The sequence below is a fragment of the Schistocerca americana genome, chromosome 5 (genome assembly GCF_021461395.2).
Source record: "Schistocerca americana isolate TAMUIC-IGC-003095 chromosome 5, iqSchAmer2.1, whole genome shotgun sequence".
In the NCBI taxonomy this organism is placed as follows: Eukaryota; Metazoa; Arthropoda; class Insecta; order Orthoptera; family Acrididae; genus Schistocerca; species Schistocerca americana.
Window position 1 is genome coordinate 707,056,125 of NC_060123.1, and position 27,815 is coordinate 707,083,939.

The 27,815-nt window shown below is 39.1% G+C and overlaps 1 protein-coding gene across 1 annotated transcript in view; it reads left to right on the forward strand.

The window, feature by feature from the left end:
- LOC124615910 (zinc finger protein 442-like) overlaps positions 1 to 27,815 on the forward strand; it is a 363,598-nt gene that overhangs the window by 242,069 nt on the left and 93,714 nt on the right. The window contains exon 11 of the mRNA XM_047144088.1: positions 4,231 to 4,365. Coding sequence (XP_047000044.1) covers positions 4,231 to 4,365 — 135 coding nt within the window. The remainder of the gene's footprint in view (positions 1 to 4,230; positions 4,366 to 27,815) is intronic.

Below are 27,815 nucleotides of genomic sequence, written 5' to 3' on the forward strand. Positions count from 1 at the left end.
TGGTAACTATACCCCAACCCAAAATTACTTCACCTTCGAGACATAACCCATGAACAAATACCCATGGTACAGCAATGGGCACCCTACATGAAACTGTTTACAGGCCATCTACAGATTTCCTTCCTAACCAAACCTCTCAGCTGGTTCAGGTTCGTTGATGACATATTCTTGATCTGGACCAAAGGTGAGGACACCCTATCCACATTCCTCCAGAACCTCAACAACTCCTTCAACAGTCGCTTCACCTATATGAAGATGGTACCATTGGTGATCATTCACCTCTCGAAGAATGGAATTACAATGAAATCCAGACCATTAGCTGCTTACAGGTGTTGATAAATATCAACAGGGACAGTTGAAAATGTGTGCCCCGACTGGGACTCAAACCTGGGATCTCGTGTTTGCATGGCAGTATAGTGGCAGGGGCACTACAAATGTAGCGTGTGGACAGAGAGTTTGAAATGTGAGTCTCATGGGGAGCGTGTCAGAGATAAGTCTCTGCAGTTGTACTATCTTCTGTGTCCTCAGTGGTTCAGTCAGATAGAGCGTTTTCCATGTAAGCAGGAGTTCCCAGGATCGAGGCCCGGTCGGGACACTCATTTTCAACTGTCCCCATTGATATTTATCAATGCTTGTAAGCAGCTAATGGTCTGGATTTCATTGTAATTTCATTCACTTCACCTTGTCCTCTGAAACTCACCATGCCACATTCCTCCATGTTGAACTCCACCTCAGCAATAACTACATCAGTTTCTCCATCTACATCAATCGTACCACCTGCCCATCTAACCAGCACAATATCCTTGTCCATCCCTATTCCACTCCTATTCCCAATCCCTCACCTTGTGGCTCACACCCTTGCAGTAGACATAGGTGTATGACGGTTGTGTCACAAGCACAAGCCTAATTGAAGGCAGTGCTGCCTGTAAAAGCAGCCATACGATATACAAACTAAGCTGCAACAACCGTGCCACTTTATATGTGGGCATGACAGCTAACAAGATGCTTGTCTGGATGAATGTCCACCACCAGCCAGTTGCCAAGAGGCACTGGACCATCTAATTGCTGGATTTTCTTTATCCCAATGACTGCTTCACAGCTGCACAATCAGGATTCTTCCTATCAACACCAGCTTTTTGAATTGCATAGGTGGGAATTCTTCCTGCAACATATCCTTTGTTCCTGTAAACCCTCTGGCCTCACCTTTGCTAGTCCCTGTATCCTTTACCTACCTATCCTGTTATCTGCTTCCACTCCAGTACAACTCACTCCTTCTATCCCACTGCAGCTTCTAGTCTTTTTCCCCTCTGTGCTTCTGTCATCTCCTCTCTTCCTCTCTCTCTTTCCTCTCCCCCCACCCCACACCAAACTCTGCGGTTAGTAGTTCTAGTTTGACCCCTCCACATCCCTGCACACTCCCACAGACAGCAGAGCATCTTCTTCCACCCCTGTCCTTTTATCCTTCCTAATACCAGCCTCCTGCCTCCATCTTATCCCCCCCCCCCCCCCCCCCCACACACACACACACCACAGCAGATTGCTGCCCACATCAGACACAGTTGTAGTCTGCAGGCGGGCTCCAGTGCCCAGAGATAGTGGGCATGTGTGTATTTTGCAGCTGTGCGAACATGTATATTTTCTATTTCAGAAGTAGTTTTTTTGTGTGAAAGCCTAATGTTTTGGAAGTGTTTTTTGTTGTGCCTGTCATGACTAAGTGCTAGCTCAATGCGGCAAGTAGCAGTCTGGCCTTTCCATTGTTGTTTTTCCATTCAGGACTTCCCATTGTTTAAAAATTTTGTTAACATTTAATATGAATATCATTGGAAAAGATCAGTCTTCTAACACATTTCTTTTATTGTTGTTTAATTGCATAAATAAACCAACAAGAGACATGCAGAAGTGCACCAAGATTTACTCTATTTCTACTTGCAAATAATTATGCCACAGAATAGGTTTTGGGAATGTTAAATTGTGTGTACAGTAGCACTGTAAATGTTACTGCAGCAACAATAAACACAAGATGTACATACTTGAGTTTACTGCCACTGCAGACATTCTGTGCATTTGAGTACTTACTCAGATTCCTTCCTTGAGGGCTTAAGGATAGCGAGATTTTAAATTTATCATTATGTTTATTTTTTGCTATGGAGTTATAGCATTCATAATGCGAGAGATAATGGAAGGAATCCTGAAATTTTGAAAATTTTCAACCACCAAATGTTAGATACTGTATTTTGTTTACAGTTGTGGTATTGGTTTCTGACAACTTATTTTTGGTGTACTTTATGTTCAGTAAAACACCATTGTCTATATATTCGGATAACTGGAAAGTTGCTTCTCCAGTAAGCTATAAAGGGATTTGTTTCCCTCCAGCAAGTCTTACACGGTTGTTAATTGACATTCTGGGTACACACAACAGTCTGTTTTGCCATGTCAACATCAATAAAGTTGATTATCATCTCTTGGCTGAAACATTAACCTAGAGGTGTGAACACAGAATACAGGAATCTGTGGCCATAAGAATTGTTAACCTAATTTGATGGTGCAGCCCAGTGTGTTTCGTTCATCTCTGACCTAAATGTTCATTCCTTCATATTTCTCAAAAGCTTGCTGGTTTCATTACCAAGACTCATTTTCCCAAAATAATGAAGCAATCTTCACTTTTAACTGGGAATATGGATAATGATTTCAGTTGATGACCTCAGACTTCCTATTATTTTTCCACAACACATTGTACCAAAGTGACACAGTGTATCAATGAAACTGGATGTTTATTGTAGCATGCAAGTAAAAACATGAGTCACCAAGTATGGCCCTTTAACTTCACACACAAATAAATCAACATGGTGCCCACTCGGTTTTCCCCTTTCAGCCTATCGTAGGAGAGGGCGCGTGACGTAATAGTAGAATTTATACTATCGTACTGTGGAAATATGTAGTTTAGTTGATGCACTGTATTAAAGATCTAAAAACATCTCTTTTTTATTTTATATTGTGAAAAAGTATCAGGAAATGTCATACCACCAATTAAAACTGTTACAGCAATGGAGATCATTGGAAGTAGAGTACTTTCGTGTGACATAACATCTAAAACTGTAGTTCTTTATTGAGGAAATCAGCCGTCATTTTAAGGTAATACGCAATTCTCAGCAGTGAGAAAAACATCAAAATGCAGTTTCAGCACTCACTAACTATTACTATTAGTTACCAGTGTCAGTAAACTACCACCCTACATTTTTACACAGGGACAGGAAAGATCCCAAATTATGCAACATTTTGTAATATCCATCGATTTCGTGTTGTTGCTAAAAATCAATCATTTCACTTTATTTTTTGCTTTATCATTTACTAATCAAATTTTATTTGGGCTTCAGTTAGGAATAAATTTTGGTACATATGTAAATCATTACTTTTGGGCGAGTATGTTTTTAAAAATCTGATATTATGTAATATGTATTTGTCGGAGAGTATTGTTTGCTAATACTACGCAAGTGTGTGTGTGTGTGTGTGTGTGTGTGTTTTGGGCGAGTATGTTTTTAAAAATCTAATATTATGTAATATGTATTTGTCGGAGAGTATTGTTTGCTAATACTATGCAAGTGTGTGTGTGTGTGTGTGTGTGTGTGTGTGTGTGTGTGCACTATAACTAAAAGAGGAGTGAAATTTTACGCAATTTTTCTGGCCTCTCCTGGTGTTCCTACAAATCAACCATTGTTCATTTTGTAATTTTTTTTATTTTGCATCCTGGAATTATCATTATCATAACACAAGTTCAAATAACTCTAGGGCTCACATATTGAATAAAAATTTATCTTGATGTCTTCATATGCGCCCCTACTCCCTCAACCCCCCCTCCCCCCCTCTCACTCCCTCCCCCCCCCCCCCCCCCCCAAAAAAAGAAGAAAAATAGTGATTTTTAACTTCTCCTTATATATTTCATTATTGTGTTGGAATGCTGTAGTTCATAATTGGAATAAATTTTATTAATTTATTCCTATCCTTATATGGTGTTGCAGTTGTCACAAGCAGTACCAGTACCATTGGTATAACAACGAATCACATGAAAAGTGTAGTTCTCATTTTATATCTTTCAGTTAAAATTGTAGTCTTCTGTGGTGCTGAATACAAAAGCAGAATACCTCAAGTTCCTGTCGGGGTATTTTAATGTTACTAGAGATTTTATTATTTGTCTATGCAAGTAAAATGATAGTGTATCCTGTTCTTCTTTAGGCTGATGATGCAGCGTCTGAGAAGACTGTCGATTATCCAACTCTGCAGCGATCGTATGCATGTCAGTTTTGTGATTCAACATTTTCTTTGTATATTGAGCTGAAGAGTCACATGAAAAAGCATTCAGATCAAAAGGTAAGCAGTTCAGATTGTCTTTGTAGTTATAGTATCACCCTCAACTTAACAAAAGGGTCTCAGTGATTGAGACAATGAACTTGTGTTTTAAGGAGTGGGGTTGAAAACTCCACTTGGCCAGTCTGACATAGCTTTTCCAGAGTTTTATTACATACTTCAATTTATTGACCTGACTTTTTTTTAGCAAAGCTTTGGCTAATTTACTTTGCCATCCTCAGCCAACTGAAACTGTGGTCCATCCTTGACAATCATAGTCTTCATCACACATATTTGTGTGCCTTACTGTATATACACAGCGTTCATTTAATGCAAGCTGAATGAAACACATGGGAGTCAAGTAAATGAAACAGGCGATGGCTACACCATTCCTTTTTTTAAGGCATGTCTCGTGCCACAAAGAATTCTGATATGAGGTAAAAAATGAAGTTGTGTGGCTACATTGGAACTTACTTTCTGTTGAACTGTAGAACACTTTTTGGCAGATTTCATGAGTTTCCAGTTTAGTTAACTTCACTTCAAAGAGAAGTATAATATTAACAGATACCATAAGATTATTCCAATGAACTAAAGTTTCCATAAAAATGTAAACTCTATGCATATGAAAGTAGTTGCTGTCACTGCTGGTCAGAATTTGTTTTGTGTTAAGTGCTTTTGGTGAGAACTGAATTTGTCTTGGCCAGCTTTGTTAAGAACTCTTAATCAGAAATCAGATTTAATTTGAGTACCAGTGGAATATAGGTGCAATTTCAATGCACCTCCACCTTGTCATATGTCAGGGTTTTACACGCTAGCATCGGAAAACCAATTCCAGTTTTTTAGGTGGTGTAGAACACCATCTTGTAACGAAAATGCTTTAAAAGAGTTTACAGAAGACTCTCTCTCTCTCTCTCTCTCTCTCTCTCTCTCTCTCTCTCTTTGTGAAAGTGGGATAAAAGAAAAGTACCCATTTTTTGACATTTTTACAAAAATCATCAACATTGCCATCAGTTTGAAAAAGATTGGAAAGCAGTAGGAGATTAAAATCTTATATTCTAAAACCTTGTGTTGGTAAGTTATTATGTGCCAAGTTTTAGGTTTACCGTATTTACTCGAATCTAAGCCGCACTTTTTTTCCGAATTTTGTAATCCAAAAATCCGCCTGCAGCTTAGAATCGAGTGCAAATCAAGCGGAAGTTCTGAAAAATGTTGGTAGGTGCCGCCACAACTAACTTCTGCTGTCGGATATATGTAGCACTACACAGGCATGCTTTGTAGGCACAAACATAAATACTGGCGCCAAAATCTTTGCGTCAGAAATAAATTTAAAAAAAAAAGGTGGAACACGAGCTTTTTTTCTCCGCCCCTAGTTTTGACCACTGCATTTTCATACATTATCCAATGAAGTAAATACAAATTTCGTATTGTTTATCTTCGAATGTAGCAGAATTTCAATGTACTACGAAAATCCTACTGGCAAGACTGGGATGTTTGTCAATATCGCCAACTCTACGTTCTGAATTTCTTCCTACCTGTGAGAAGAGATGGTTGCTAATAGAAACCTGATGAAATGTGAATCACATGCAGTATTCTCTTCACCATAAGAATAATACGAATATAAACATTTTGCCATGTATTCTTTCGTGTTTGCTGCTATCTCATTTAAATCCTGTCTGCCTAATAAACTATGAAACTAGAGTGATACAACAGCAAACGCGGAAGAATATACGTATCGTGTCATGTTTATATTTGTATTATTCTTATGCCTAATAGTGATACAGTCAGAAATGAAGCATGGCAACTGACTAGATTTTTAAATCTAAGATGACTCTAATTTCTGTGCAGAATTTGATGTACTAAAGAAGCGGCCGCAAAGATTATCAAACGGAGAAAAATTTTCGCGAAACTCTCGTTCAGAACATCTTCTATCATATGCAGTCTATTATTTGATTCTTGTTGATCATTATCAAAGAAAGCAGCAATGTAAGCAACAACAAATAGCAGTCTCTTCCCATTGTTTCGCTAATGGCTACCTGGTAAAGCTTAACTGTTAAGCTTACGACTCGAACCAAACTACTGTAGCTGTATCGTCATTCATACGACCTAAATTTTGTCTCATATTACCTTGGACCAACTTTGTTTCGATTTGGAGGTGCGACCTAAAACTTTTCTCTTCCCTTGAATTTCGAGTCTTAAATTTCAGGTGCGGCTTAGATTCGGGAATTTTTTTTCCTTTATTTCGAGTCTCATTTTTCAGTTGTGGCTTAGATTCGAGTGCGGCTTAGATTCGAGTAAATACGGTATCCTGCTATTACTTCCAGAGGTATAAAAAACCAAACTACACTTCTTTTCTCTTTTTTTAAATGTGTATTTTTATCAGCCAACTTTACTTTAATTTATCCGTATCAAAACTGCTTGAGAGGTCTTTATTATTTCACTTTAGAGAGTGCAAAATGTTGTAAAAGATGCCCAAGTTTTGTTTCTTTCAAGAAAATATTGCCATAGATATTGCCTCAAAAGCTGCCGAAAACTTTTGTGCACAGTTGAAGACTGTGCTATGGGATTATTCAAATGACCATATCTCCACAAGTATTGAATTGATGATTGTGAAATTGAGAGCATGTGTGAAAGTTCATACAAAATTTTATCAAAACCCATGATGGTCACATGGGAACCTTTAGATAACTTGGCATTGAATGACCCGGCTCTTAAGCTATGTTCCTTAGAGACTAAGTTTACAGGACCTTTTTTTATTGTTTGGGTGTGTACTAACATCTCTCAAAATACTTGACACTTTTTTATCATCCTGTATATGCTTCTGTATCCTGTATGTTTGTCTTATAGCCATTTGTGCTTAACCATTTTGCAGTTTCTGTCAGTCTCAGTTTTTAGACACCTCCTTGATTTGCTGCACAATTATATTTCCTCCTTTCATCCATTAAATGCAACATCTCCTGTGATGTCCAAGAATTTCTACTAGACCTTGTCTTTTTTTACCTATTTGATCCTCTGCTGCTTTCAATATATCATCTCTCAAAGCTGCCCATTTGTCTTCTATTTTCCTTTCCCCTGTTTCAGTCAATCGTTGCCTAATGCTGCCTCTGAAAGTCCCAACAATCTCTGATTTTTTTCAACTCATCCACATCCCATCTCTGTATTTCCTACTTGTTAGCAATTTATTCAGTTTTAACTTACAGTTCACAATGAATAAATTGTTGTCAGAGACCATGTTTGTCCCTTGAAATGTTTTCCAGTTTAAAATCTGGTTCTGAAATCTCTGTCTCACCATTACATAAATAATCTGAAACCTTCTGGTGTCTCCAGATCTCTTCCACATGTACAATCTTCTTTCATGATTCTTAAACTAATGATTAAGTTACAGTCTGTGCAGAAGTCTATCAGGGGGCATCCTTTTTCATTTCTTTCCCCAGTCCATATTCACCTACTATTTTCTCTTCTCTTCCTTTCCTTACTATTAAATTCCAGTCCTCTATCACAGTTAAAATTTCTTCTCCCTTAATTATCTGAATAATTTTTGTATTTCATCATACATTTTTCAGCCTCTTCCTCATCTGCGGAGCGAGTTGGCCTGTGAACTTGTACTTCTGTGGTGGGTGATGGTTTTGTGTCTGTCTTGACTATGATAATGCATTTACTACACTGTTTGTTGTGACTTTCCCACATTCCTGTTTTTTTTATGCATTGTTAGAGCTCCTTCTGCATTACCTGTATTTGATTTGGTATTTACAGTATAACCCTGTAAGTCATGACCATATAACACTGCAACCGGTTTTACGCAGCTTTTACAATCAAATACCAAATTTGGTTTATTATGTACTATGCCCCAACAGAACAAATAGTCCTGTCACAGAAAAGCCACATATAACACTACCGCCTGCCACTTTTATACCATAACCTCAAAGCTGGAGGTAGTTCGTATAAATGAAATCAATTTTATTAAAGCAATTGCAATATAAACAAGCAGAGCAGTGTTACCCTCTAAATGGAAATAAGTTGTGTTGACCTTGATATACCAAACGGAGGTGGCTTATCGGAAGTGAAAGTTAGAATTATGTAAATATTTGAACAGTAACAAACAATAATTTACCTATCCATAGTGTCCCAATAATAATAACAACGGTCACCAGCCTAATTAGGCATAAGAATGAGTAACATTCTTGTTCAAGAAACTGAAATTAAGTATCTTCAATGGGTAAACGCAGCCTATACTTTAGTCACATGAAAGTGCAATGAACTCTGGCATCTGCATATGTTCACGTTAAGGTTGAAGCTGACAGAGCAGAACAAACAATTTGCATAAATATAACAGATAACAATACACACTATTACCTTCAGGGCTTATTCAAACTGAATGGTGTCAATAACATTACTATTAATATTTACTATAAAATTATAAATTGAGTATGGGTTTAGTCTCTCTTTTACCAATTACTTTTCTATCTGACATGAAAAAATTATATTTCACTAGCAAACCATTTCTCACTGTCCTCTGAATAAAAGAAGTTACTGTTTTCATAGATAGAGTTCTCTTTATGTTACATGTTACCTAGCATGAGCACAATAGACAAACTGTGGATCATGTTACACTATTAATATCCACTTCCAATACACAAGAGAAACAAACACTTAGCAAACCCGAGTATATAACTTTCCACAAATGAAGTTCACGACTTTTACTGCAGTGAGACACAAAGTTGACAAATTTGCAAGAAATTGATTCACCTTTTAAAATTTACTACAGGCAGCACTATGATCATTAACTAAGGAAAACTTTATAAGCCTCAGTTTTAAGAACTTTTAATTTTTAAAAGTAACAGCAAATTGTCTTTATTACCATAGTCTTTTACTTTCAAGTCAATGATTAAATAGGTAACTTTGAAAGTCCACAAAACTTTAAATTGGTACTGTTTCAATCACTGGGAGGCTTTCAAAAAACTACATTTACTACCTCCCACAATTTCACTAAATCCACAGTAAATCTGAATACTGCCTTCTTACCAAATATCAAACAACATTATGTAATTAACTGTTTGGCTTTGAGGCTTTCATTTTTTCCACAACAAGGACACTCGGTAATCATAGTTCAAATGGAGAGGAACCTGAGAGGTGATGTGATAAGAAAAAAATCAAGGTAGGTACATAAATTCATTTATAAGTTACCTTATATTTGAGCACACTAAAACATCCAATGAGCTAATCCTTCACTGTACATCACAATGATTGTGCAATGTGGTGGCAAGTCCATGTTGGTAGGTGGATTTGCAGGTAGGATTGCAGGACTCTGTCATTTCTTGGTGGCGATGATAGATATCAATTCCAGAATAGTTCCAGCTCTTTATCCATCCATCCGAGGCATTGGAAAGTGTCAGGAAAAGCCTCTCTCACAACTAGCACAATACACAACTTTTACATGAGCAGTTGATAGTTTGGTAGCTCGTGCCCGACTGGCTCGTGGTTCCACCTTTCTGTCCATGCCCACCACATTTTGCGCGCGCTACATACTTTCGTTCCCGAGGGGAACCACAACACCTTTCACATACAAAATAACTAAGAACCCTAAGTGAAGATCAGCAGTTTACATAACAGCAACCAAACACATTAAATAAAACAGAACCTTTGCACATATTGACATTTATACAACAAAAAAATTATTTAAACAAAACTACAATTATATACATTAAGTTTTGTTCCCTCCAAATGAGACAAAGAATTTAAGTGATAGATACACTACATTGCATAGAATCAAACCATGACATCAAAGGAAAAAAGCGAACACTCTTGTGCTATCAGTGCAATCAAAATATTTACAGAAACTCAACTTCTTGACATTAAAATCAAGCAAAAGGCAAAATAAATCAGTACAGCATTAGATCTATGGTGTTATAACTAGAAGTTCTGTTCATCCTGCCACTGCACTCCACTAATACTATCTTCGACCAATCAATTTCCCATTTTAATTCTGTACCCTACATAACCAATTAAGGGATCTACTATTCTCTACTGTAACTCATAGGATACCAATTTTGCTTTCCTGATAATGATAACCTCCTGAGTAGTTCCCATCTGGAAATGTGATTGGGGGACTTTTTTACCTCCAGAATATATTATTCCAGAGGATGCAATGATAATTTAACCATATAGTGGAGCTGCATGCCCTCAGAAAAGTAAGGGTCATAGTTTCCCCTTTCTTTCAGCCCTTTGTGGTACCAGCACATCAAAGCCATGTAGGTTGATGTTACAGGGCCAGATCAAAAATCCAGACTGTTGTCCCTGCAACTACCGAAAAGGCTGCTTCCCCTCTTCAGGAATCACATGTTTGTCAGGCCTCCCAACAAATACCCCTCCATTGTGGGTGCGCCTACAGTACGGATATGTATATTGTTGAGGCACACACACTGCTCCAAATCGTAAAAGGTCAAAAGTTGATGGAAGGTATAGGTATAACCTGTAAATACTTGTCCTACAATTGTAGAGTCAGTGTAGTTCTATTTGCACTGCCATATTAATTGACGATATGGAAAATTTTTGATAAATCCAGTGCCTAGCTCTTTTGTACCAAGTGAGGTGGAGCAGTGGTTAGCACACTGGAATTGCATTCGGGAGGACGACAGTTCAAATCACAGTCTGGCTTTCAAGATTTAGGTTTTCTGTGATTTCCCGAAATTGCTGAGGGAGAAAGCCGGGATGGTTCCTTCGAAATGGGCGTGACTGGTTTTCTTCCCTTTCCTTTCATAATCTGAGTTTCTGCTCTGTCTCTAATTACCACGTCATTGATGGAACATTAAACTCTCATCTTCCTATTTTAGTTCTTTTCTAGCTGCTGAAATTACAACAACTGATAAAGATGTTGGAGAAGATTTGGTGTATACTTACTGATTAATTTATGGAAGCTAGCGCTTTTCATCGTGCTTGCCTCTCTGTCTATTGGTACTAACATAGATTCTGCAGTACCACCCCAGAACTGGCAGTATTGACATATGTAAGATGGTGATTTTATACTGGGACTACTGGTGGGTTGTAAAAATTACTTATTCATGTAACACATTTCAACATCATCATTAGCATCAGCCATTTGACATCCACTGTTACCTCTTTCTTCCTCCATTTAGTTTCATTCTACCTCACTTCCTGTCCCACACATCTCCTTTCAATTTCCAGTGTTTTTAATTATATCTTCCATTCTGCTCTGTTTCCTTTTTGAATTTTCTGTTCTTCCAGTATCTTCCAACAACTTCCTAAATGGGTCTCTCCATTGCTCACTGGACAACCCTTAGTTTTCTTATTGATTTTGCATTTGAAGTCCAAAGCCAAAACTGGTGATACAGTTAGGAACTTTGTTTTGATAGCCTTGTTTAGTTTACTACAAGCACTGAAAGCCATTTTTATCCTTCTTTTTATTTCTTTTGCTGTCTAAATTGTCATTGTTGTTATCTTTCCTAAATGCGCTAAATTGTCCTCTGTTTCTGTGACTAAGTTGTTTCCTTAACAATATTATGAAAAGGACAGACTGTTTCCCATTGTATAGCGGAGATGTAGAGTCACAAATGGGCACAACAAAAAGACTATCAAACAAGTAAGCTACACAAACACACACACACACACACACACACACTCATGCAGGCTCAGCTCACACACCCATGACCACTATCTCTGGCTGCTGATGCCAGACTGTGAGCAACTGAATTTGATGTGAGAAGCAGTGTGGGTGGTGGTGATCAGGTGGAGGCTGGTGTAGGGAGGTGGAGGGATAGCAGAATAGGGCTGAGGGACGGTAAAATGCTGCTTGTAGGAGCATCATCCCCCCCCCCCCCTCCCCACACACACACACACACACACACACACACACACACACACACATTTTCTTCCGTCCGTCCTTCCTTCCTTCCATTACCAAACTGACAATGGCTCAGGATGTGTCCTATCAATGAATCCCATTTTTTAGTCAGGTTGTGCTATACATTTCTTTTTTCACCAGTTTGATTCAGTACGAGGCAGTTGTATGAGTTTATCAATTCCAGTTGTGACTTATTGATATTGTAGTCTTAGGACATTACTCTGTTCACAAGAGAATTTACATTCAAAGCAAGTTGCCAATCTTTGCACCACTTTGGAAGCTTATTAACATCTGACTTAATATTTGTACCACTTGTTTTCAGCAAGTACTTCCTTATATGAGGTGTGTTCGAAGAGTAAGGTGACTTTATATTTTTATGAAAAAATATTTATTTATTTATTTATCAATATTCATGTTGTACCCTTCAGAGTAATCACCCACAGATACAATACACTTGTGCCAGCACTACTTCCAATCCTCAAAGCACTCCCCATAAGCAGTTTTTCATACTGCCTTGAGTACTTCCAGCAATGCAGTTTTTATTTCCTTATCTTCAGTTTTGGAAACAGGAAAAGTCGCAGGGGACCAATTCCGGTGAATATGGTGCCTGAAGCATGATTTTCATTTTATTTTTAGCCAAAAAATCTCTCACAAGCAACAGTGAATGAGCAGGTGCATTGTCGTGATGCAAAAAGACATGAACTGCTTTTCTGCTGTTATAGACGTTTTTTGCGTATAGCTTCTCACAAATGGCGCATAATGTTAAGGTAATGCTCCTTATTGACCACATGACATTAGGCAAAAATTCAGGATGCACTACGCCAAGGCCTTTTGAGCAAATCAGGATCATCATTTACGTCATTCAAGATCTCCTTAGCAATGCTCATGTGACGGTTCTTCTGATTAGAATTGAGAAGTTCTGGAACAAACTTTGCTGACACATGTCTCATGTCCAAAACATCGGAAAAAAAATTGCATGACATGAGCTGACCAATATGCCAATGTCCACACAAACTTCTCTTACGGCAATCTGATGATTTTCCAAAACAATTTTCTTCACAAATTCGATGTTATCATCTGTTATTGATGTGCTGGAGTGTCCAGGGCGAGGTTCGTCATTGGCATCTTCTTGACCATCTTAGAAGTGCTTGTGCACTTGTAATCTCTTTTTTTTTACTTAAAGCAGACTCACAGTATACCTCTGTCAAAATTTCAAGTGTTTCAGAGCACTTGATTCCATCTTTCACACAAAATTTGATGCAAATTCTTTGTTCCATTTTTTATAATAATGGAAAATTGCTGAGCATACTAAGACGTGTCTAACCTTTCTATTTGTCAAAAACAAATGAAGTATGTTGTACACTTGAAGAAACTGTGAACATATGTTCGGTAAAAAAAAAAAAAAAAAAAAAAAAAAAAAAAAAAAAAAAAAAAAAAAAAAAAAAAATCAATAATCGAATGTATGCTGCCCACGCAATTTGAAAAGTCATCTTATTTTTTGAATAGCCCACGTATATAATGCCTCCATATGTGAAAATTCCAGGTTCCTTTTAATATTGTCTGCAAAAATTTCTTATCTACTATAATGACAGCCTCATTATTTCCAGAATTTACCTTTCCTTTTTATCTTTGTGTAAAATCTGCTCCAACAAACATTACCACAATCAAGCTTTAGATGCTAAGAAAATTCTGGTACAGTTGTACATCTCGGAATTTTTCAGGTAACATTATTTCATGGGTTACTGATTTTTTATTTTTGTTTGTAACTACAACAATGTTTATCCTGGAAACTTTCCGATTAGAGAGAGTGTCCACAAACTTCTTTGACACCACATATACATCCAAACCACTATCAAGTAAACATTTTCATCAAAAATATCAATCTGTGGTAACAGGTATCCTGATGTTTCTACAATAATTTCAGGATCTGGTTAATCTAATAAATCTTGCACCACTTCACGTCTATTGATGTACAGTCCTGCTACATTTTCCCCATTTACAGTGTTCACTCCACCATTCTCTACAGGATCCTCATTAGTATTGCAGTTCTCATTTACATTATGATCGTGCTTTAAAAATTGATTATGTAACCTCTCTTCCTTGCTGGCCTGGTTAATAGATCACATTTTCTTTCACAAAAATCTACCACGCTTAGGTCCATCCTCCTATTCTTCCCGTGTACTGGGTTTTACTATACCATAACTATGGCATGTAGTTGGTTGTTGCCTTAATAAGTGTTTTGCTTGCAGGTGTAACTACTTTTTGGCTGCTTAGCTCTCTTACTAATTGCTACTAGTTTTCCTCATCCTCTACTCAGCCATCCACCCTGGCATTACATTTTACTGGTTGTCTAGGATGTTGCTCCACCCACTCAGCCAATTGTGCTTATGGTAAGTGCTTCGAGGATTGGAAGAAGCATTGGCACAAGTATTTTATCTGAGGGCATTACTTTGAAGGGGCAACATGAATATTCATGAATAAGTAAATGTTTTTTCATAAAAATATAAAGTCACCCTACTTTTTGAACACACCTCATATAGCGAAGTACTTGCTGGAAAAAAAAAAAAAATAAATAAATAAATAAATAAATTGCGCAAATATTCAGTCAGATGTTGATAAGTTTTCAAAGTGGTGCAAAGATTGGCAACTTGCTTTGAATGTAAATTTTCTTGTGAACAGAGTAATATCCTAAGACTACAATGTCAGTAAACGACAACTGGAATTAATAAACTCATACAAATACCAGGTACAACAATTTTTAGATGTACTGAATCAAATTGGTGAAAAAAGAACTGTATAGTGCAACATGACAAAAAAGTGGGATTCATTGATAGGACACATCCTGAGCCATCAAGAAATTGTCAGCTTGGTAACGGAAGGAAGGAACGAAGGATGGATGGAAGAAAATGTTCTATGCACACATGGATTCGAATCCCATCCTCGTTGCCAGTTGTTGGGTCTTGCCTACTTGTCTCTTATAGGGTGCCTAAGGGATGCTGTGTTCTTGGAATGCTATACAACCATTCAAGCAAATAACAGTAGTAGTTTTATTTCTATAAATCAAATTAACAGTACTTAACTTGAAGTAGGTTTAATAATGAATAGGAAAATAGGAATGTGGGTAAGCTACTACAAACAGCACAGTGAACGCATTGTTGTGGCCAAGATAGACACGAAGCCCACGCCTACGACAGTAGTACAAGTCTATATGCCTACTAGCTCTGCAGATGACGAAGAAATTGAAGAAATGTATGAAGACATAAAAGAAATTATTCAGATAGTGAAGGGAGACGAAAATTTAATAGTCATGGGTGACTGGAATTCGACAGTAGGAAAAGGAAGAGAAGGAAACGTAGTAGGTGAATTTGGATTGGGGCTAAGAAATGAAAGAGGAAGCCGCCTGATAGAATTTTGCACAGAGCACAACTTAATCATAGCTAACACTTGGTTCAAGAATCATGAAAGAAGGTTGTATACATGGAAGAACCCTGGAGATACTAAAAGGTTTCAGATAGATTATATAATGGTAAGACAGAGATTTAGGAACCAGGTTTTAAATTGCAAGACATTTGCAGGGGCAGATGTGAACTCTGACCACAATCTATTGGTTATGAACTGCAGATTAAAACTGAAGAAACTACAAAAAGGTGGTAATTTAAGGAGATGGGACCTGGATAAACTGAAAGAACCAGAGGTTGTACAGAGTTTCAGGGAGAGCATAAGGGAACAATTGACAAGAATAGGCGAACGAAATACAGTAGAAGAAGAATGGGTAGCTTTGAGGGATGAAGTAGTGAAGGCAGCAGAGGATCAAGTAGGTAAAAAGACGAGGACTAGTAGAAATCCTTGGGTAACAGAAGGAATATTTAATTTAATTGATGAAATGAGAAAATATAAAATTGCAGTAAATGGAGCAGGCAAAAATGAATACAAACGTCTCAAAAATGAGATCGACAGGAAGTGCAAAATGGCTAAACAGGCAGGGCTAGAGGACAAATGTAACGATGTAGAGGCTTATCTCATGAGGGGTAAGATAGATACTGCCTACAGGAAAATTAAAGAGACCTTTGGAGAAAGGAGAACCACTTGTATGAATATCAAGAGCTCAGATGGAAACCCAGTTCTAAGCAATGAAGGGAAAGCAGAAAGGTGGAAGGAGTATATAGAGGGTCTATACAAGGGCGATGTACTGGAGGGCAATGTTATAGGAATGGAAGAGGATGTAGATGAAGATGAAATGGGAGATATACTGCGTGAAGAGTTTGATAGAGCACTGAAAGACCTAAGTAGAAACAAGGCCCTGGGAGTAGACAACATTCCATTAGAACTACTGACAGCCGTAGGAGAGCCAGTCATGACAAAACTCTACCATCTGGTGAGCAAAATGTATGAGACAGGCGAAATACCCTCAGACTTCAAAAAGAATGTAATAATTCGAATCCCAAAGAAAGCAGGCATTGACAGATGTGAAAATTATCAAACTGTCAGTTTAGTAAGTCACGGCTGCAAAATACTAACGCAAATTCTTTACAGATGAATGGAAAATCTGGTAGAAGCCGACCTCGGGGAAGATCAGTTTGGATTCCGTAGAATTATTGGAACACGTGAGGCAATACTGACCCTACGAATTATTTTAGAAGCTAGATTAAGAAAAGGGAAACCTACATCTCTAGCATTTGTAGACTTAGAGAAAGCTTTTGTCAATGTTGACTGGAATACTCTCTCTCAAATTCTGAAGGTGTCAGGTGTAAAATACAGGGAGCGAAAGGCTATTAACAATTTATACAGAAACCAGATGGCAGTTATAAGAGTTGAGGGACATGAAAGGGAAGCAGTGGTTGGGAAGGGAGTGAGACAGGGTTGTAGCCTCTCCTCGATGTTGTTCAATCTGTATATTGAGCAAGCAGTAAAGGAAACAAAAGAAAAATTCGGAGTACGTATTAAAGTCCATGGAGAAGAAACAAAAACTTTGAGGTTCGCCGATGACATTGTAATTCTGTCAGAGACAGCAAAGGACTTGGAAGAGCAGTTGAATGGAATGGACAGTGTCTTGAAAGGAGGATATAAGATTAACATCAACAAAAGCAAAACGAGGATAATGGAATGTAGTCGAATTAAGTTGGGTGATGCTGAGGGAATTAGACTAGGAAATGAGACACTTAAAGTAGTAAAGGAGTTTTGCTATTTGGGGAGCAAAATAACTGATGATGGTCGAAGTAGAGAGGATATAAAATGTAGACTGGCAATGGCAAGGAAAGTGTTTCTGAAGAAGATAAATTTGTTAACATCGAGTATAGATTTAAGTGTCAGGAAGTCATTTCTGAAAGTATTTGTATGGAGTGTAGGCATGTATGGAAATGAAACATGGACGTAAATAGTTTGGACAAGAAGAGAATAGAAGCTTTCAAAATGTGGTGCTACACAAGAATGCTGAAGATTAGATGGGTAGATCACATAACTAATGAGGAGGTATTGAATAGAATTGTGGAGAAGAGGAGTTTGTGGCACAACTTGACAAGAAGAAGGGACCGGTTGTTAGGACATGTTCTGTGGCATCAAGGGATCACCAATTTAGTACTGGAGGGCAGCGTGGAGGGTAAAAATCGTAGAGGGAGACCAAGAGATGAATACACTAAGCAGATTCAGAAGGATGTAGGTTGCAGTAAGTACTGAGAGATGAAGCAGCTTGCACAGGATAGAGTAGCATGGACAGCTGCATCGAACCAGTCTCAGGACTGAAGACAACAACAACAACAACAACAACTTGAAGATTTACAAGACGTAGTCGGAAATGAGGGATGACATGCAAACAATAATATTCTTGGCTATGCAGTGTTGCAAGTTGTACAGACATCATTGGCAACTAATGTCCATGATACTGAGTCTGATATGAGTGGCCGAGGCTGGCAGGAGTGTCGCTTATATTCACTTCGGTGTCATGCTGCGGTCCTATTCCTCAGAACATTGGCCAACGTCATTTCAACTACTTCTCTGGTCTTGCATTCTGCATCTTTGTTCCGGCACTTGTGGCTATGCAAGAACATTCCTCCTCCCCCCCCCCCCCCCCCTCCCCACCCCTCCCAAAGTGATGGACCGTTGTCGTTTAGGGAGTGCGACCACCCCAGGGGATGCAGGAGTTTGGGTGCAAAGTCGTGGTTGCAGGGAACGTCAAGCTTCCGGCTGTACCCTGCCATCCGCCATCCGCCCTGCGCTCTTGTAGAAACATCCCCGGAAAACAAGCAGAAGGTTACGCATCCACCTCCTGCTGCCATGAACCAGTTGAAGAAGGTGGTGACTGCTGTGTTGTGGGTGGGTTCAGCTCCATCGGTTGGACTAGAGGAGGCAGAGGCTCCATCTCCATGGGGTCATCCTGCGGTGTCGTGATGACATCCACTGGCGGCTACTGTGGCCGCGTTGTCCTCTGAATCCGTGAATCTGAGGGAAGACACACAGGGAGATCTTCAGGTACATGACAGAGGTGAAGCTGATTTTGATGGCGGTGCTGCAAGCCTTCAGGACCAGAAAGAAGATACATGCAAGGGGCAAGTTGATGGACGATCTCACCTCACTCCCCCCATCTGCTGCCACTAAAAACCCTGTAAAAGACAATATCATGTGGTGCAAAGCATTACTTGTGGCCTTCCTTTGGCGCCGGATGCTGAGGAGGGTGGAGCAGTGTGCGATGGTGGCGGCTGTGAAGCATTCCACCGACGATGGTCGATCTCGTGTGTGTGAATGATACGTTGCAATGCCTGATCCCTGATGTTTGTGGAGCTAAGTTTGGCCGCCTGCTTGTTGAAGGTCCTGACAAAATGTTCCACCTCATCGTTTGATTGTGGATGGAACAGTGCACTAGTTAGGTGCTGCATGCTATTGCATTCACAGAATGTTTCGAATTCATTTGACATGAACTGAGGTCTATTATCTGACACTATTACTTCAGGTAAACCTTCGAGGCAAAACATTGATGACAACACCTGACATTGTCGAGTGCATTGGCATAGCAAAAGGAAACTTGCTGTATCGAGTCAACCACAAGCAACCATCGAGTATTCCAAAAAGTTGCCGCATGTCTTTGCCATGACGAATGTGACTTAGGGCAAGCATAGAATTTTTGTGTCAGAGGACTAATTTTCCGCACATGTGTGACACTGTGACATCATCTGTTCTATTTGGGCATCCATACCCAGCCAAGTACCGTGTTGAGGCGCTAACTCATATGAACAATCCCCCAGTGTCTTTGGTGAAGTAACTGCAACACTCTGTTTTGCAAGGCTTCAGGGATCAACACATGTGACTGTCCACTGTCATTTTGAACAAGAAGTACTCCTTTTTGTACAGCAAGGGTATGCCGATGCACAAAGTATCAGCACACTACAGAATTCTTTATGCAATGCAAAGAATGAGGCCAAGATGTGTGAGTGTAGTTGAGCAAAATGTTCAAATCTGGATCAGCATCCATGGCCTGTGCAATATCCTTATAGTTCAGTGGAAAAGTCTGAAGCAATTCAGAATTGTGAGCATCGATGTGACAACAAGATGCAGCAGAAGCATCAAAGTCCTTATCAGGACCAATCGGAAGACATGAAAGCGTGTCCTCATTACTATGTTCAGCTGTCGGCTGATACAGAATCTTGTACTGGTATTGAGACAACAACAAAGTCCATCTCTGCAATTTTTGGGCCATTCGTACAGGAACTGGTTTTGTCAGATGAACAAGGGCTGCAAAGGCTTGTGATCTGTTACTAAGTTGAATTTTCTGCTATACAAATAGTGGTGGAATTTGGTGACACCCTACACAATAGCCAAAGCCTCTTTCTCAATTTGTGAATAGTTACTCTGAGCTTTGCACATCACTTTTGATGCAAAAGCAAGAGGCCAGTCTTTATCATCAATTCTGTGCAAAAGCACTGCACCAATTCCATAAGAGGAAGCGTCAGCTTGCAATACAGCTGGTTTGTCAGGATCGAAGTGAACTAAGCATCGATCACTGAGCAATGCATTTTTAAGTTTTTGAAAGGCTGCTTAGCACTCATCTGTCCAAACAAAGGGGACATTCATGTGATGCAAGTGATGCAATGGAGCTGCGATTTGTGCAACATTCGTTATGGACCAAATATAATAGTTCATTTTCCCTAAGACTGAATGCAATTCTCTAACATTGCAAGGAACTGGCAAGTCGCGTATGGCTAACAAATGTGACTGATGAAGATGTACCCCTTGACTGTTTATGGCATGACCAAGATACTGCACCTCAGGTTTAAAAAAATTGCACTTGTCCGATCTACACTTAAGTCCTGCCTCAGATAACCCACAAAACAAAGCACATAAATTTGCAATATGTTCTTCAGGTGTACTACCTACTACTACAATATCATTCAAATAGTTTGAACAGTTTGGCACTTGTGTAATCAACTGTTCCAAATACCATTGGAAAATAGCAGGTGTGAAAGCACTGCCAAAAGGCAAACACAAATATTTAAACAAGCCCAAATTAGTGTTTACTACACACACTTTTTGAGATTCTTCATCGAGCAGTATTTTAAGATGTGCGTCGCGCAAATCAATTTTAGAAAAATAGCGTCCAGCGCCTAATTTGTCCATGAGGTCCTCTGGGCATGGCAATGGATAAGTATCAATCAAAGTTTGTGGGTGGACTGTAAACTTAAAGCAAACACAGAGGTGAATGCGACCTGGGGGTTTGGGGAACAAAACAAGCGGACTTGATCATTGACTAGCTGATATGGGTGCAATAACTCTGTTACCTTGCAATTTGTTAAGTTCGGTTGCAACTTTGTCCTGTAAGCCAGTGTGCTATGTACACATGGTTTCAAATCCCATCTTCGTTGCCAGGTGTTGGGTCTTGCCCACTCGTCTTGTATAGGGTGCCTAAGGGATGCTGTGATCCTGGAATGCTATACAACAATTCAAGCAAACAACATTAGTAGTTTTATTTTTATTTAACAGTACTTAACATGGAGATTTACAAGGAGTAGTCACAAACAAAGGGCAACATGGAAACAGTAATATTCTTGGCTATGCAATGTTCCTTCAAGTTTTACACACATCACTGATAACTGATGTCTGCAATACTGAGTCCGATCTGTGTGGCCGAGGCTGGCAGGAGCAGTGCTTATATTCACTTTGGTTTGAGGCCGCTCCTGTCGTGGTGCAGTCGTATTTCGCACACCATTGGCCGAAGTTGTTTTAGCACCTTCTCTGGTCTTGCATTCTGCATCTTTGTTCCGGTGCTTGTGGTTATGCCAGAACAGTTAGTGTGTATTTATTGGGCCTGTCCGAAATTTAACATGTCTTTTGTGTAGTAAGTAGCAATCTATCTTTTCGTATCTTGTTAATAAATACTTTGTAACTTTAGAGACTAATCCATTCAGGTCACTGTTAATATCAGAACCCAATCCTTGATATTACATTCAACTTCATTCATTTTATATGTGTGTGATATCTGTTCTGCCAGACATGTCTGACAGAACAGACATGACTGATGGTACAGTGGCCATATAAATTACATGATTAAGAGAAATCAGGACGTTCAACTGTCTACAGGCTTTGAAATAAATCAACGTTGAAGGTTGAAAATTTGTGATTTGCCAGGATTCGAACATGTATATCAGCAAGGGAGGATAGCTCTTTTTAATTTCTTTGTGGATCTTCAGTATATTCCAAATCCGTGAGGGACATAGCGAATCCTATGAGCAGTTGGGCTGATGGATAGGGCCGCTATTCGTGCATGACATGTTGAGAATTTGGGTTGGACGGTAGGCGTGTCTGGATAGCCGAAGCGGTTAAAGCCACCGTTCTAGAGAAGCGAGCATCTGGGTTCGATTCCTGGTCCAGCACAAATTTTCAGTTTTCGTTGTTGATTTATTTCAATATTTGCAGGTGACCAAATTTCTCCTAATCCCTCATTAATTTTGCTATTAATGTCAGAACTCAATCCATTCATTTTACTATTAATATTAGATTAATGTCTCCCTTTGGTCTCATCAAAGTTTGTAATGTTACTGAAATACTCTCTTTCTGCTTATGAGGCTCTGATATTGGCTCTTGCTTCATTTCTTTCTCAGTAATAGTATATGCTTTACAGCAGGTTCAAACATTAACTGGTGTGGAATTAACCTGACCTTCAAATCCTGGTTTAGTTTTCATCTCTCTAACAAGACTTAGGAGAAACTTGACATCAACTTCAGATTCTGGCTCCTTTTTTCTCTTGCGAATGAAAAATGATGCCTAAGTGTAGTATGTTCCAAATAAAGCCCTGTGCCCTATTCAGACATTACAGAATTGTTGTATTTCTTCATGTTCACAAGATTCTTTCTACACTCACACACTACTTAGCCCTTTCTCCTTGCTGTCAGCATGATGTCACTGTGAGTCTATTCTCCAAGCTCTGCCAGCTCCAGTATAGTTTCTGGCAACCCACTCTGTCTGGGGCGACTAATTATACCTGCTCCCAATCTGCTGTGGCACATTGCTGCAACCTGCTGTCATCACTCTCTTTGTAGTTCCCTTACTTCCCTACCGAGCCAGCTTTTGTTTGATGCACCACTTATATTGTTCTCCGCACGCCATATCTGGACTGGTTTAAAGTCCTTCTTCCATCATTCTAGTTCGAAAGTCTACCTGTAAACTTGTGGATCTTCCGTTTTCATGTTTCATGCTTCTGCTTTTAAAGTTGACAGTCACTTGGACCCTACCACATGCGGTGGGATGGGTTTGTTCTTTGTACCTTTAACAGCTCAGTCCACGTACCTTAGTAAACTTCTTGAGATTTGTCACCTTCACTCTGCATTAGTAGATACCGGTTCATCTGACAGAAACAGCACTGAAGAAAATTCAACCAAATACCTACCACGTTAAGGCCACGTAATTCAGACTTGGAAGCAGCATCTGTAAATTCATAAAAAATATTGAATGTGTGGAATGCTAAATAACTCACATAAAAAAGGTTTGGAGTTCACTTACCCCTTAACTCATGAGGTGACTTTTCTGTAATGTATACTATGAGGTGTGATCTCTTGGATACCAATGTGGTAGTCATGCCTGTGTAAAAGACAGAACAGCGTGTACGTAACAGCTGGTATGAGTCATGTGCTGTTTCACAGGTGGCTCTCTCTTTGATAGTATATTTTGTCTGTTACATGGCTGTTATAGGTGGTGGTAAGAGGGTGTATAGGGCAATTCTTGCAGTGGGGACGGTCAAGGGGTAGGAGCCATTGGGTAGGGAGAAGGATGCAGAAGATGCAGAGGGTCTGACAAGAATATTGCAGAGATTGAGAGGGTGATGATAAGCTATTCTAGGTGACTGAGTAACCACATGGACTCATGGTAAGGTTGACTTGTTAAAATTTTAGCAATACATCAACATTCTGATCCCAGCCTTCACCGGGCATAATTACCCCACCAGCATAGTTCAAAAGCGGACTTCCTGGGTCATCACATCCAATCCTGGTACTGCTGATCCCTCCAAAAAACACCTTTGGAGCACAGTATTTTCCTGGTCTGGAATGTATAAATCAACTACTTCGACAAGGCTGTGACTTCCTAAAATCATGTCCCGAAGTGAATTCCATCCTGTGTGAGATTTTGCCCACCACACCTAGAATAGTTTTTTGTCGCCCTCCCAATCTCTTCAGTAAATATTCTTTCTTGACCCTATACTCATTCTGCACCCATCTCCTCCCTACCCTATGGCTCCCACACATGTGACTGTCTCCACTGCAAGAGTTGCTTTATGCACCCCCCTACCACCACCTATTCCAGCCATGTAATAGGCAAAACATATACTATCAAAGGGAGGCACATGTGAAACAACATATATCATATGCCAGCTGTTACCTAAACACTGTTCGGCCTTTTACATCGGCATGACTACCACCAAATTATCATTTAGGATGAATGGGTGTAGGCAGATGGTGTATACTGGAAACACACAGTATCATATTGCAGAGCATGCTCTACAACATGACAGTCATGACCTTTGTGCCTGATTAACCATCCATGCCATTTGGCTTCTTCCCCCAGTCACCAGTTTCTTAGAAGTCCACAGGTGGGAACTAGTTACACAACATGTCCTTGGTTCTTGCCACCTACTTGGCCATAATTTACATTTCATCACTGTAACTACTCCTTTCTTCACTTCATTTTAGTTTTCTACATTTTTCATTTTCTCACTTGTCAATTTTTCACCATAACCCTCCCACCTCTGTTATGTACAATGCACTTAACTTCTCACTCTTATTAACTCGTACATGATATTTTAGCAGTAATCTCTGTCTTGCATATTACCCTGTCTCCCACCTTTAAGCTTTCAGGTTTTAAAATCTCGTCCATTGCAGTCTCCAACTATCAGTCTTTCGTTCTCATCCCATCCTTTAAGTCTCCTACGACACGCTGTTGTGGGTGACTTTTCTGAAATCTACCTCCAAGAGCTTGCCTTATTATAACCTTCTTTTATACGTGTGTCCTGCTACTGCTTGGTGAGTAGATTTTTAATGTATCCAATCACATTAAATTGTCAAAAATGGATTGTTTTTGTTGTAATATAATGAAAAGGATAGTTTCTTGTCACCATATAGCAGAGGTGCTGAGTCGCTGGAAGGCACAACAAAAAAACTGTCGGAAAGTTAGCTTTCGGCCAACAAGGCCTTTGTCAAAATAGACCGCACACACACACACACACACACACACACACACACACACACCATGACCAGTCTCTGGAAGCTGGAGCCTTGTTGGCCGAAAGCTAAATTTCCGACAGTCTTTTCATTGTACCTTTCTGCGACTCAGCATCTCCGCTATATGGCAACTATTATTTTCATTATGTTGTTAACTTGCAAGCTAGGTTACTTAAAATGTCCAGACTTCCAGTGAAATGTTTAAAACTGTAGACAATTCACAATTATGTTAAAAGAACTGATAGAACATAAGATCTTTCTTTATCCTTACAAAAATTTGTGTGGTGTGGTTCCACATTGATATACACAGTAAAATGGTTCCAAAGCAACTTTTGGACTCACAGAACTGTAGCACAAAGGTCTACAGAAAGTGCAGGAAATGTGGAATACCTATTGGCTCATGATTTAGACAGCCAATTGCAACAGTTCCCTTGAAGATTCGCGGTAATCCCTAAGTCATCCAATAGAATCACAGAAATCAATTAGTAAAAGAAACTCTGAATTTATGAAACAAAATTTAATTTCAATAAACCAAAGTCAAATTGTAGTCAGAAATGAAATACTACTTGATTTAACACCCAACTTCTCTTCTGGACGGTTTTATACAAATCATGCAGTCTGGACTTTTATTATATACAACACATAATGCATGATTTGCACAAGAATTTTCACATGTGTACATTTTGAATAGTTTTTTTAACAAAGTAGAACATCCACATTTTGCATATATCCCCCATACAGACTCTTTCTCTCTCCACAACACTCACACAACGAATCATAATTAAATAATAATTTTTTTAAAAAATGGTTACTGTTCTGTGAAAGCTATTTTAATGGAAGCAAAGAAAATTCTAGGAAAACAAATTATATGAACACCTTTTTGGTTATAGTTCCAGCTGATATTATAAATGAACTGGTTACAATCCATAGCTCTTTTTTGTAATACCAAAAAGCTTATGGTTTAGACTCTCTAAAAGTAATGGAGATAACAATCGGATATTTTTACAGGATAGTAGAGTTATCTATAAAAGTCTGTGTATGTGTTGCATGAAAAACAACAAATACAATTTAGTACTATTCCTTTAGATTCATAGGGAGTGTGCATAATGAAACTGGTCAGATGTGAATCCAGCATGCTTTCTCACTAGCGATAGCATCAGCTGCACTGAAGTGAGAACAAAAACAAAGCTGCTCTCCTCCCAGCTAGACACAGTCTAAGATTGCTTACCTCACTGTAAGGTGTAAAGACCTGGAATAATTTGCTATGTTACACAGGGACATTGAATGTTTACAGAGAAATGCAGCATGAATTGTCATAGGTTTGTTTGACTCACAGGGGAGTGTCACAGAAATGTTGAAAAAGCTGAAGTTGTCAGACGCTTCAAGATAGATGTCAGTTACCCTGCAGAAGACGCTGACAAAGTTTTGAGAACCAGTGTTAAGTGAAGAATGGAGACTTATTCTTTATCTCCCTACATATTCTTCCTGTTAACACTGTGAAGTCCAGATGAGACTAATTACAGGACACACAGAAGCATTTAAGAAATCATTCTTCCTGTAACAACAGCATGTGGTACCAAGCTTAACTGCCATCTGCCGTTCACTGTTCATTGTTTTGCAGAGTATGTATGTAGATGTAGATTGATAGATGTAACATTTCATAATAAAGCTGAGCATCTTTAATCTGTCCATGTGTATAAATAAAGGAAAATGAATTCTAATAGCGGAGAGGTTTGATCACTATCTTCCTCAATTACTTCAGCCACAGACCATCGCAGACATTGTTTGTATGAGCAAAACCTTGTTCCACAGATGTAAAAGATTTGCAACTCTAGCTTTTCACATAATGCAGTATTATTCCAGATGGTCCTCTATGAATCATGGAGCTATGTGGTGCACTGTTTAGTGCACTGCACTCACATTTGAGGTGACAACAGTTCAAATCCACATCTGGCCATCCAGATATAGGTTTTCCATGATTTTCCTAAGTGGCTCCAAATACCAGGATGAGTTATTTTGAAAGGGCATTGCCAGTTTCCTCCCCCATCCTTGCAGTAATCTCTCTAATGACCTCAACATCTGTGGTACAATAATCCATAGCTCGTGGTATAGTGGCTAGCATTGCTGCCTCTGGATCACGGGTCCTGGGTGCAATTCCCGGCCAGGTTCAGGATTTTCTCCACCCAAGGACTGGGTGTTTGTGTTGTCCTCATCATTTCATCACCATCATCATTTGCGACATTGGCTCCATTGTACTGTGAAAAACATTGGACTATGTAAAACATTGGACTGTGTAAAAATTGGGACTTTGTACAGGCACAGTTGAGTGCCCCACAAACCAATCATCATCGTCATCATCTGTGGTACATGAAAGCCTGACCTACCTTCATTCTTTCACTATGAATCTTACAGGTTATTTATTGCACTATGAACACAGTAACTGGCCGTGAAGTGGTTTACAAAATGTTACGGGCTGAACGTTGCCATGATGAGTAAAACTCTGGAAGCAATTTATCATTTGGTTTCTCTTCTTATATCAGAACTGTCCCATTAATTGAAATTGGAGTTGTTCTGTTATTTGACTGGTTATCATCCTCTATCTTCATTTCCTTAAGATCAGCTTTTAATTCTTGTCATCTATTTCACACTCTCTACCCGTCCTTACTACATTGGGTGGAGGTTGGTTGTGAATGCTTACTGAACTTTTGTACTTCTTTTTGGAATTAACTCACCAGAAAACTTGCATCTTTCCAATTGCCCATCTTTTTCATCTGACAATTTTGCCACTCCTACCTGTTTTAGTAACTCTACATAAGCTGATTTATGTCAAATGCTGAGGTGCATTGTGGTTCAGAATCCATGTTAAGCCATAGGTCCCACTGTAACAGACTGGGCAAATCAGTTCAAACATTGAAGGACCATCT